This window comes from Eucyclogobius newberryi, unplaced genomic scaffold (genome assembly GCF_026437365.1).
Source record: "Eucyclogobius newberryi isolate DKJ021-1_F unplaced genomic scaffold, fEucNew1.0.hap1 SCAF_13, whole genome shotgun sequence".
Classification (NCBI taxonomy): domain Eukaryota; kingdom Metazoa; phylum Chordata; class Actinopteri; order Gobiiformes; family Gobiidae; genus Eucyclogobius; species Eucyclogobius newberryi.
Genome location: NW_027315757.1, coordinates 17401014 through 17414114, shown reverse-complemented (window position 1 = coordinate 17414114; position 13101 = coordinate 17401014). Strand labels below are relative to the sequence as shown.

The 13101-nt window shown below is 47.4% G+C and overlaps 1 protein-coding gene across 2 annotated transcripts in view; it reads left to right on the top strand.

The window, feature by feature from the left end:
- The window catches only part of mylk5 (myosin, light chain kinase 5), a 45626-nt gene extending 32938 nt beyond the window's left edge, over positions 1–12688 (top strand). Inside the window, exons 12-18 of one of the 2 annotated variants that reach the window (XM_072442766.1) lie at positions 345–562; positions 1020–1143; positions 1481–1633; positions 1700–1829; positions 3033–3117; positions 11123–11263; positions 12194–12688. In XM_072442766.1, the coding sequence (XP_072298867.1) occupies positions 345–562; positions 1020–1143; positions 1481–1633; positions 1700–1829; positions 3033–3117; positions 11123–11263; positions 12194–12402 (1060 nt within the window). In that variant the 3' untranslated portion in view covers positions 12403–12688. The remainder of the gene's footprint in view (positions 1–344; positions 563–1019; positions 1144–1480; positions 1634–1699; positions 1830–3032; positions 3118–11122; positions 11264–12193) is intronic. The other variant, XM_072442767.1, reaches the window with a different exon arrangement.
- Positions 12689–13101: the final 413 nt, after the last annotated feature.

Genomic DNA, 13101 nt, shown 5'->3' with positions numbered 1-13101 from the left:
ATTATGTTTCTTCCCAAAAGCTACCAAAGCTAGTTTGATTTTCACTTGTTTGAGTCTTTATGCTACATATTTAGGCAGGTCATCTTCCCAAAATGCCCTTTTCTACTTTGTGATGTCATTACTTGTTCTGGAGTATAATTTAAAATAAAACCTTCCAAAATGCTCACAATTATAATGATATTGTGTGTGACCTGTGAAATCACAATTATCAACAATCAACCAATTCATCTTTGTGCTTATTTTCTGCTGCATAACATGAAATACCATTGCCAAAATGTCTAAATGTTATTAAAAATGGCCAGTGGGGGAGCTTGGCACGAGCTAAAACGTTTGTTGCGCCGCAGTATCGCGGGTGGGGAGCTGTTCGAGCGAATCGTGGACGACAGTTTTGAACACACGGAGACGACGAGCGCTCGCTTCATGCAGCAGATTCTGGAGGGCGTGGCCTTCATGCACCAGCAGAAGATCCTCCACCTGGACCTGAAACCCGAGAACATCGTGTGTGTGGACACCAGCGGCACCCAAATCAAGATCATCGACTTTGGGCTGGCGAGCCGCCTCGGTAAGAGACTAAAGCAGAGACAAACCAGAACGAGATCTAAACCAGGACTAAAGCAGAGGTAAACCAGAATCAGAACGAGATCTAAACCAGGACTAAAGCAGAGACAAACCAGGACCAGAACAAGATCTAAACCAGGACTAAAGCAGAGGTAAACCAGGACCAGAACGAGATCTAAACCAGGACTAAAGCAGAGACAAACCAGGACCAGAACGAGATCTAAACTAGGACTAAAGCAGAGGTAAACCAGGACCAGAACTAGATCTAAACCAGGACTAAAGCAGAGACAAACCAGGACCAGAACGAGATCTAAACCAGGACTAAAGCAGAGGGAAACCAGGGCCAGAACTAGAACTAAACCAGAACTATTATAATATTATACTATATAATACTATATTAATATTATACTATTATAATAATATTATAATATTATAAAGTGCATGTTTGTGGACTTCATCAGATGACAAGGCGCCTCTCAAAGTGATGCAGGGAACGCCTGAGTTTGTGGCTCCTGAAGTCATCAACTATGAACCTGTGAGTCCAGCATCCGACATGTGGAGCATCGGAGTCATCTGCTACATACTGTGAGTGAGCCAGGGACCGGGACTGGACCGGGACTGGGACTCGACCAACGAGTCGAGAAAAACTAAAGACGTGTCAGACTGGGGAACGATAATGCAGCCAATTCAATCATTTATAAGATCATGTTAATGATTTATGGATTTGACTTTTATTTACATGACAATATTACATACAGAACACTCACCTGAGAGAGGGACATCCTCCAAATAAAAATGAAATCAATAGTCTTATTACTGTAACAACTGGTGTTTTAAATCTGCCATCTCCTTTTGATCGTGAATCTTGTGTATATTATACACTTAAACCTCGGAAATGAATAATAGTGTGTTTGTTTCCCAGTTTGAGTGGAGAGTCTCCGTTCCAGGGAAACAGTGACGCAGAGACGTTGGCTCTGGTCACGGCCGCTCAGTACGAGTTTGACGAGGACAGTTTTGAGGAGATCACAGAAGACGCCAAGAGCTTCATCAGCTCCCTGCTCAACAAGGCCCCGAGGTAAAGCAGTAGTAGTACTCGTAATATATGGAGTCAGAGTACATCTTTACAGCGCTGTTCCTTTAGGCGCAGGCTGTCATGTGCAGAGGCGCTGTCTCACCCCTGGATGGCAGCGTTTGACTCAGAAGACACGGCCTCCTCCAAGAGTCTGTCCAAAGACAAGATGAAGAAGTTTTTAGCCCGGCAGAAATGGAAGGTACAGCCGCAGTACAGTCAGTTTGTGTAAATACAACGGTGTGTGACACAGAGATGAATACTTTGGATACTTTGAGTAACTGTATCCTTTCATTTGGTGATAATCAGAGGAATACTTGATGGTATTTGATCACACAGTTTAGGCTTCAAACTTTTATGTGGGTTTTCTATGGTAATTTTGTGTCTTTATTAAGATTTATTTTTTACATTGATTTAAAAAAAACAAACATTGAATCTAGTAAACATATTCGTTGTATATAAATATGATTATTATTTTTAATTCAAATTATTTGATGTAAAACAAATACCACGTCATATTTTTTTTTAATTCAATGTAAAAAAAAAAAAATTATGTTAAAAAAAACACACAAAATAACCTTCATAGGTTCCCCTTCTCAAACCAGTGACAAATAGATGCATAGCAAACGGCGCGACACACACCAAGTCGCTTTTATCCCATGTCATGTTTTTACACTATAATATACAGTAATGCAACTCAATGTAAACGCAGTCTTAGTATTTAGAACGCAGTTCTAGTATATGACCGTGGAACTGATAAGTCTAACCATTCAGAACGCAGTACTAGTATTGGACCGTGGAACTGAATATATGTTGCAAAGAACATTTCAGTGAAGTATTCTGTAACTAAATACATTTTAAATATTCTTCTCAACGCTGAACACAAGACCTTATAGCTAGTTGTAGTATACTGTACTTTCTTATTTTATAACTTTAAAAAAAAAATCTTTTACAGTTGTTTTATATTTGTTTTATTTTCAGGCACAATTTTTTTTTTTTTAGATTACTTATTATTTTACTATTGTATTGTATTTTTCATCTATTTAATTAATGAATTCATTTATTTATTTATTTTATTTCATTTTATTTGTTTTAATTATTTTTTATTAGTATTTTTATTATTTTGATTTTCATTATTATTATTATTAAATACTTAATTTTCTATCATGGTTAGGAGCACTGGTGGAGCAGGTGTATTTAATGTTTTGTGTGCAGCACTTTGAAAACGTTTCAGTTTATAAAGTCTGATATTCACGGTAAATAGAGTGGATTAGTTTACAGCTCACGCGCAGAATTACCACATCACGTCATAATTCACAAACGTCATCGAGCTGGAAACTTAGAAAAAGGCAAACTGGGCCGTGGGTGAACGTGAGACGATGTTTGAACCGGCTTGTGTCGACAGAAAGCCGGTAAAGCCATGCTGGCCCTGAAGAGGATGGCTCTGCTGTCCAGGAGCGAGAGTTCGGCGTCCAGCAGCGCCGCCGACGGTCAGTGACGCCCCACGACAAACACACCTTTTTCACCTTCAATTATTGATTTCTGTGACTTATTTCGCTACATTTCAGAGCAACTATCTGCACTTTCGACTCCGCTACATTTCCAAACCTGACTGAAACGTGAAAGTAGATTTTCTTAAGGTTTTAACGCCAAGGGATTTGTTTTTTTAGCACGTTTACGGACAGCCGCATTTTTTAGTTTTTTAGTAATTTGATTTTACGTTTGCTTTTTTTTTTTTTTTTTTTTTTTTTTGGACACTTCAAATTGCATTATTTTTTCTCATCTATATTAAATCAGGACGTTTATCTTAATATTTGTAGTTTAAAGTTTACTTGATGCCAAAATAATGCGTGTTTACATCCCTCAGGCAAGCTAAATGATCCTGTAACCAAACAAAAACGGTTTAAGTCTATGAGACAGTTTTTTCTAATCATGATTTAGTTTGGTGGGTAAATATTTATCTTAGTTTTACTTTCGTTAAGTTGCAGTTTGTGATTTTGAAAAATTAGCGTTTAAAATACAGGAAGTGGAGCCGAGTACTTCTGTGATGTCATCAATGTGCGACGTGCCTTTAGAAACAGAGACCATGGATCTATTATATTATCTGGATAGGGTATGGCTCGCCGCAGCATGTCGTTACAACCCCCAGTGGCCACTCCATTGGTACTGCAGCCAAAGAAATCCTGTGGCCCAGAAAGGCAAGGCAAGGCAAGTTTATTTGTAGAGCACATTTCATACACAAGGCAATTCAAAGTACTTCACACAGCAGGAAAAATGCATTCAAATCACAAAGAAATTACAGAAATACAATAAAATTAACTAAATTAAAAATTATCAATCCAACTGATTTTCTAAACTAATAAAATCACAAACAAAAGAGAAGAGTGCAAAGATAAAAATTAACTACAATAAAATTAACTAAATTAAAAATTATCAATCCAACTGATTTTCTAAACTAATAAAATAACAAACAAAAGAGAAGAGTGCAAAGAAAAAATCCCTTCAGTCATATGCGCAGCTAAACAAAACTGTTTTTAGCTTAGATTTGAACATTGTCAGAGTAGAAGCCTGTCTCACATCTTCAGGAAGACTGTTCCAGGTTTTAGCTGCATAAAACTGAAACGCAGATTCCCCATGTTTAGTCCTGTGTGTTCGGGTGAAAGAGCACCTAGAGCTTCCAGAAATGTTGGATATAGCGACAATTCTTACCTATTTATGGGTCATGGACTTTTTCTAATTTTAAGATTCTTCATTTGTCTTTAAAACACATTTTAAGTTGTTAGCTTCGGCTACGCTCTGGCGCGCCCCTCTAGCCCAGCTCGTGACCGTCTAGACCAATCAGAGCGCGTGTAGGTGAAGTGAACGGGCCGAGATGCCGTGGAAGAGCCCAAATGCCATGAATAAGCTACAGGCGTAAAACTATGATCCATGAGTTTAATAACTGAACAAATCATGGAACTAATGACCACCACGGAACTGAGGGCCGCGGATCTACGACTCAGAAGCGATGTTTTGAAATGTTTCTGCCTGAAAAACTAAATCACGTAATAAATGCTATGGAAATGGAATGTTTTACCAAGTATAAACTAATCGATGTTACGTTTCGTGTCCATCAGTGTTATCTGTATTACACAGACAAGAAACCTAAATACGGATAAATAAAACATTTATCTGCACCAGCAGAAAACAAGATAAATTGAGACTTTCCTCATGACTTTAGCATGTTGTTAAACATGTCATCTGAATACATTTGACAAGTTGTAGAATGATGTGATTAAAAATACGTAATTTAAGAAATCAATGTTAGAGCAAACATTCCATGTACTTAATAAGGACCAGAATTATTTCCATTGTCAGTGAAAAAGTTTCTTAAAACCAGTTCACCCTGGAGAGACTCAGACACAAAAGCAGAAAAGATGTTTTAGCGAACTTTATTGCAAAGTTTATTTGGCGCTCAGACCCCGGTGGAAGGCGTAGCGATCATGGGCACTCCATGATTTGATTGAATTAGATACCTTCCCCCCGGAGCCTGGAGACTGGTGGTAGATGTGGAGAGAATAATAGATGCAGAGGAGGAGCAGGGGAGGTGGTGGGTCGCAGATACGGTTTGAAGCGACTGAGCCATCAACCTGAGCGTTTAAATGCTGCCGCCTGTGCGTTGATTGGAGCGGGGAGGAGTGACTGAGAGCGTTGATTGGGGATGAGGAGCAGGTGTAGGGGCCATGACGCGGACGTCCCCTGTCCTTTTACCAATCCTTCTTGGCCGGGAAAAACTGCATAACCTCTTTGGGATAAGCGCAGAAACCTGGAAGAGTCCATGGTGAAGTGAGGGATCTGACTCTTACAGACGGACAGGCCACGCCCGCTTGAGTGCGATGATGGCGCTGGGGAGAGGGGTCCTTCCATGGAGGCCGACGCAGATTTAAGTTAGGTCTTCCAGGTGAACTTACGCAGGCTTCATTTCACCCTGGAGAGACTCAGACACAAAAGCAGAAAAGATGTTTTAGCGAACTTTATTGCAAAGTTTATTTGGCGTTCAGACCCCGGTGGAAGGCGTAGCGATCATGGGCACTCCATGATTTGATTGAATTAGATACCTTCCCCCAAAAAACCCGGGGTCTGAGCCGCCGTGTTATCGCTGATGCGCCGGAAGAACAGACGTAGAAGCTGACTACGGAGGGGGACGGCAGGGACGCGAGGACGCCGTGATTAGTGGTGTCCCGGGAGGGGCGCATACTGGGGAGCCTATTGACGTATAGGTGAGGGTAACTCCCTGTGGATGTGAAGTGTCTGAGTGATGCGACTGAAATGGAAAGCCTAGAAGTGGATAGGAATTGAGAGAAAACGGTCAAAGGTTGCAGGGGTAGCAGGGAAATGCCAGCGGACGTGGAGGTGCCGCAGTGGCAGGGCGTGGAGAAAGCCGGCAGACGGCGAGGCGTGGACAGGAGAACGGCAGGACGGGACAAGCCGGCATGCGGCGGGACTAGGTGTAGGCAGACGGCAGAAAGGGAAGTGTCGACGGAACGGGAAGTGACTGTAGACTGCGGGACGGGTGCAGGACAGCAGAGTTGGACCGTGAACGTGGGGCGCGGACTGAATCAGGACAGGCCGGGAGTAGACGGCGTGAGCGTGGCTCAAGAGACAAGGGGGACGGTAATGAGGAAATCTAGAACCACCACCAGTATTTGAGTTGAGACTGCACCGGGGTGCAGGGAATTTAGGCTGTAGAAGTTAGAGGCAGGTCGGGGCGATGTACCCCTGGTGGCTCCTAATCTAAACGAGCCCGGAGTAGAGGGGACAGATGCGCGGGAACGACGTGGCCCTAGGGCGTTCTAAGACCGGGGTGCTGACGTGGGCTGGCCTTCTGAACATAGGAACGACTAGGAATGGGGCGGCAAGAGAGACCGGTGTGCGTGCGGTGTTAAGAGATTTGAAATTTAGATTAAAGTAGGACTTAACATAACCCCCCCAAAACAAGAGGAGGCGGAAGCGTCCGTGTAAAAGCGCAGTGGATCGAAGACTGAATGATTCTTCATGAAGAAATAAATACTCTTCGAGAAGGGAAGGGGACGGCGCTAGCCAGGCCGAGCCGTGTAGAATGACTGAGATGCTTGGAGCGTAGAGGGGAGGTGCCAGCAGACAGCAGAACGTGAACGGAAGGCGCCGGCAGAACGTGGGGGTGCTAGCAGACGGCATAGAGGGGAAAGCGCCGGCAGATGCGAGAGCGTGAACGGGAAGGCGCCGGCAGACGGCAGAGCGTTTGAGGCGCCGGCACACGGCAGAGCGTTTGAGGCGCCGGCACACGGCAGAGCGTTTGAGGCGCCGGCACACGGCAGAGCGTTTGAGGCGCCGGCACACGGCAGAGCGTTTGAGGCGCCGGCACACGGCAGAGCGTTGAGGGGCCGGCACACGGCAGAGCGTTGAGGGGCCGGCACACGGCAGAGCGTTGAGGGGCCGGCACACGGCAGAGCGTTGAGGGGCCGGCACACGGCAGAGCGTTGAGGGGCCGGCACACGGCAGAGCGTTGAGGGGCCGGCACACGGCAGAGCGTTGAGGGGCCGGCAGACGGCAGAGCGTTGAGGGGCCGGCAGACGGCAGAGCGTTGAGGCGCCGGCAAACGGCAGAGCGTTGAGACGCCGGCAAATGGCAGAGCGTTGAGGCGCCGGCAAACGGCAGAGCGTTGAGGTGCAGCATAGGGAAGGAGAGTCGGGCTTGCCTGCAGATAGCGGGGAGCCGAGCGAGGGCAGTTAAGCTGTGGGTCGCGGGTGAGCAGAAGATGCGGACGGGAGCAGAATGTGGGAGATGGCAGCGGGACATGGACGGGAGCGGGATGTGGGAGATGGCAGCGGGACATGGACGGGAGCGGGGAAGGAGAGGGACGACTGAGACATGGGTAGCAGTCGGGATTTTTTTTTTTTTTTTTCTCTCTTATCTCTTCTTCCTTTTCTATCCATCTCTCTTCCTTTTCTTTTTTCTCTCCTCTTTTCTCTCTTACCTGATTCTGGTCGGACGGGAGGCGGACGGGGGGGTGCCTGTGGGAAATGGCCACAGATGGGAGGAGGACAAGGGTGCCGTGTCGGACCTGACCCTGGACCTGACCCTGGACCTGACCCTGGACCTGACCCTGGACCTGGACCTGGTCGGACGGGAGGTAGACGGAGGGGTGCATGTGGGACATGGGCCACAGACGGGAGGCGGACAGAGAGGTGCCTGTGGGACATGGGCCACAGACGGGAGGCGGACAGAGAAGTGCCTGTGGGACATGGGCCACAGACGGGAGGCGGACAGAGAAGTGCTTGTGGGACATGGGCCACAGACGGGAGGCGGACAGAGAAGTGCCTGTGGGACATGGGCCACAGACGGGAGGCGGACAGAGAAGTGCCTGTGGGACATGGGCCACAGACGGGAGGCGGACAGAGGGGTGCCTGTGGGACATGGGCCACAGACGGGAGGCGGACAGAGGGGTGCCTGTGGGACACGGGCCACAGACTGGAGGCGGACGAAAGGGTGCAGTTTCAGACCGGCTCTTTGATCTGACCCTTGATCTGACCCTTGATCTGACCCTTGATCTGACCCTTGATCTGACCCTTGATGCGTTTCTGGTCGGACGGTAGGCGGACAGGGGGGTGCCTGTGGGACATGGGCCGCAGACGGGAGGCGGACAGATGGGTGCCTTTGGGACATGGGCCACAAACGGGAGGCGGACAGAGGGCTGCCTTTGGGACATGGGCCACGGACGGGGGCGGACAGAGGGGTGCCTGTGGGACATGGGCCGCAGACGGGAGGCGGACAGATGGGTGCCTTTGGGACATGGGCCACAAACGGGAGGCGGACAGAGGGCTGCCTTTGGGACATGGGCCACGGACGGGGGCGGACAGAGGGGTGCCTGTGGGACATGGGCCACAGACGGGAGGCGGATGGAGGGGTGCATGAGAGATGTGGGACATGAACGGGAGCGGGACAGCAGAGATGGGCAGCGGGGAAGGCGAGGGATAACTGGGACTTGAGTTACAGACAGGAGCTGGCCGGAGAGGCTGACTGTGGGATGTAGACTGGAGCGGGACAGCGGGTATAGATATTACAAATTGGGATGGACGGGGAGTAGGCGGGGCAAGCGCGGCCTAGAAAACAAGGGGACAGGTAATGAGAAAATCCCTGGTTAAGAGGGAGAACCTGCGCCGTTTGGCACTTCCCCCGCGCCTTTGGGGGAGGGAGAGCACGCAGCCACGAACATGAAAAACAGTTGAAGCAAACTGAGCGACTTGTGCGATTTTACGCCCAATGAGAATACTATATGTATAATATTTCGACTGGCGGCGCGTTGGGCATTCGATTAGGGCCGCACGACTGCAGCGGGGGTGTCGGGGGAGCCAGCTTGGCCGGGGGGTTGAATGAATGGCATGGACTTGTGCGGTGCTTGCACTGATCGTTTTGCGGTGTTGCTCCGCAGGCGCTAAAGCCATGTGACGTCACGGCGCTGACGAGAGAACCCGTATGCTGCGTTTCCCCTTCTCGTGTGTGTGTGTGCGCTCCAACGCGTGCGCGCTCCGTCAGGTGTCAGATGTGCGCTCCGTCAGGTGTCAGGTGCGCTCTGTGCTCATGAGGAGCGGGAGGGGAACGTGCGCCGCAAACGTGAAGACACAGTTTAAGCCTCTACGCGGCTCTACAACTCTGGTCGTCTATGAAGAACGACGTGGTTGAGACTCGAAAATATCACTACGATTGTGATTCGTGCAATATACTCAGATAAAACATTTTAGGAATACTTAATTTCGACTGGGGGCGTCACCGGGCCGCGAAACCTGGGGCCAGCCTCCTGGAGCAGAGGATGAGAGCGCTGACATCGTGGTAGAGCCTGACGTGGAGAAGAGCGTGTTCTGGAGCTGCTGAGCAATGCAGTTGGACCCGGGTGTCAGCGTGATCAGGTGGAGAGACGCTGTGGCGCGGGAGGAGCCACGTGAGTGAAGGAGACGTCCCGACTCTCGCTGTAGAGGAGGCGCCGCGGCACCGCAGCGTGAGCGGAGCGGCTGATGATATCCTGGTTCCTGCCGCGGGGCGCGCGGCTGGTGGATGGAAGCGTTTCGAGCGAAAGTGAGGAGTCCTGTGATGAGAGAACGCGGCGAGCCGCTCAGCTCTTCCGCCGGGTCAGGTGGATGCGCTCTTCCGAGCCGGAGGACCGCGGGGGCCCTGAAAGGACGGGGAGCCTTGAGTGGAGGGTCATCTGATTTGAAATTTGATTTGGAATCTGACATGATATCAGTCGCAGATACGGTTTGAAGCGACTGAGCCATCAGCCTGAGCGTTTAAATGCTGCCGCCTGTGCGTTGATTGGAGCGGGGAGGAGTGACTGAGAGCGTTGATTGGGGATGAGGAGCAGGTGTAGGGGCCATGACACAGACGTCCCCCGTCCTTTTACCAATCCTTCTTGGCCAGGAAAAACTGCATAACCTCTTTGGGATAAGCGCAGAAACCTGGAAGAGTCCATGGTGAAGTGAGGGATCTGACTCTCACAGACGGACAGGCCACGCCCGCTTGAGTGCGATGATGGAGCTGGGGAGAGGGGTCCTTCCATGGAGGCCGACGCAGATTTAGGTTAGGTCTTCCAGGTGAACTTACGCAGGCTTCATTTGTTTAATATTTTGCGTTATCTCACACTGGGATCTGCGCTACTCTAGTAACTCTCTCTGATTGGTCAGTACGATCACATGGTACGCAAACTGGACGCAGACCTACGTCACTTCTGGGTTGCAGTGTCCGAAGAGCTAAAGGCTAACTGGCGACATGCGCTACTGAGCAGCTCTCATTGACTTGAATGGGCGGCCATCTTGGCTGCTGGGGGCTTGACAGAGACAGGCACTTAAAACGACCCACAATGCACCTTGAAAAGTAGTGTGCGGCGACTGAGTGAAGCAGAAGAGCCGTTTAAAATACCGTCGACTCGAGAATATGAACCAAAACGCTCTTAAATAAACTGTCAGCTGTGAAGTCGCTAGCATTAGCTGCGTACCTTAGCTCGAGTCGCCGTCACAGGCAAAAAGGTGAAAGATCCAGTCCGTTTGTTGTTGAATGTGAGATCTGTGACTTGTGTGGGGATTATTTGTCCATAAATATGTGCGTGCCAGACGGCTTATACTAATGACATAGATCTATTAAATAGATATCTTATCGATATTAGATTATAGATATTTTATCTATATTGTCATTTAAATGGATTTCGGCTCTTGTTTACAGTCTGGTTGCTAGGTAACCATTGCGGGATTAGCTCTACCTGTGTCGTATCGTCTGCTCGCGTCCAACCAGGAAGTACAATTATAAAATTTACAAAAACTGAGGGAGAAATGGGCGAAGTGTTTAGTCAAATCTGAAATATGATTGTGTACGTTTTAGTGAAATGTGCAGTTTAACCTGTCACACGGACTTTAAACTTAAGCAATTTACTCTAACCTGATGAAAACCGCTCCAAACGACGATCTGATTTCCTGTGTCTCTCCCCAGAGCTTCCCCTCTCCCCGGAAGCAGAGGACGCTCTTCAGACCCTCGAGAGGAAGATGCAGGGTCCTCCTCGCTTCACAGAGTTCCTCCAGGACCAGACCACCTCCCCGGGCTCCGCCGCTCGCCTGTCCTGCCACCTCACGGGTAAAGCCGCCGCCCACCCCAGTGCATGTCACGGCCGAGTCGGTGACGTTTGACCGCCGCGATCTGACCTTATTTCTAATACAGTACTTATTTCAAGCCCAATTATTAATCAATGGGGAAAGACAATTTGACTTACCGCATTGAAATATATATCAAAAACTAATTATTTACTCTTATTACATACTATTTTATGAAACTGAAAGACTAAACTTTAAAGGACAAATATTATGCATTAGTTGTATTGTTACTGGCCTTCGAACTTAGTAAAACAAAAATTCAAACTATTGTGAATGAAGCTGAAGACAAGTACCTTATTTTCTGGACTGACAACCACAAGAGGGCGCTCTAGGCTCTAAGCGACGCAGAAGAAGAATCTGCACTTCCTCTTCCTCTGGAGTTTGTGGAGTTGTTTAGAAGTGACACAGAGGAAGAATAATTCAATGGATTTAGTGATTTGGGGTAAAACTGATGCTTTGGTAAACTTGTTAGCATGTTCTTTATGCTATAGTTATCTGAATAACTGTTCATATGTTACGTTAACATACCAGACACTTACCACAGTTCTGTCTGTGCGTCATGTAGCTGAAGGTGTTAGCGTTAGCATACGTACACCTATTCACCACGTTCTCTAATCTGTTATTATTTTAAACTGCATTTAAAGGTGAAATGTCTGTTCTTGGTCTTGGATTTTATCAAATACATTTCCAAATACAAAAATGCGACTTATACTCCAGTGCGACTTATATATGTGTTATTTTTCTTCTTCTCTATAATGCATTTTTTGGCTGGTGCGACTTATACTCCGGTGCGACTTATAGTACGGAAAATACGGTACTACAGCATGAAATATGTTTTAATGGCATCCTCCATCCTGTGGGAGGAGTTTAGGTGTTTGGACAGTAAACCGATCACGCCCCCCGGTCTCTGCAGGTTACCCGGACCCGGAGGTGGTCTGGCTGCGTGGCGACGATCCCGTGGTCGAGTCTGCGTCGGCGGAGATCGAGTACGAGGAGGACGGCCGCTGCACCCTGGTCCTGTCCGACGTGTCCGCAGAGGACGCCGGCCTGTACACCTGCAGAGCCACCAACGACCACGGGGAGGCAGCGTGCTCCGCCAGGCTCATCGTGCCGCGGCAATGACGAGGAAGGACGTTTACAGAAGTAGATGACGTACTGGAAACACGACAGAAAACATGATTGTAGTTTGTGTGAGGGTTAAAGGGGACGTATTATGCTTTTACCCCTGAGTGTTCTGTGATAAACGATAACGACTGTTGCGACAAAAACCTGGCAATCTAAAGATAATTCGCAATTACAGTGAAATCTTTCGTTTTCTGTCATTCTCGTGGTCTCACGTGTGACTGTTCCTCAAGTTTGTGACCGGCTTTACAAAATTTAACTTTCTGAAAGACAAAATAAAGGTATAAGACAGGGAAAGGGCTTTATTTGTGCTTTTACTGTGAGTGAATGAAAAACAAGTTCATATTGTTAGAGGCTCAGATAAAATTACTTTTGTCGTATCGCTAAGCAGTATAATGCACCTGGAACTCACTTTGATGGTTTAAAGATCATTAAAATACATTTCAGAATTAATTAAATTGTGTTGCAATCTTTATTTTGCCATTTTGAACACTTTTCCTCATTCAGATAGTTCAATAGATCGATCGATGTCAACTATATTGAACGTTTTTTAAATGACTTTTTCACACTGTTTTGGCTCTAAGCACGTTTAGCACACACGTAATAATAATAATAATAATAACTTTAATTTATATAGCGCTTTTCAGTGACCCAAAGACGCTGAACATATATAAAAAAGGGGGGGTATTTACAGACAGG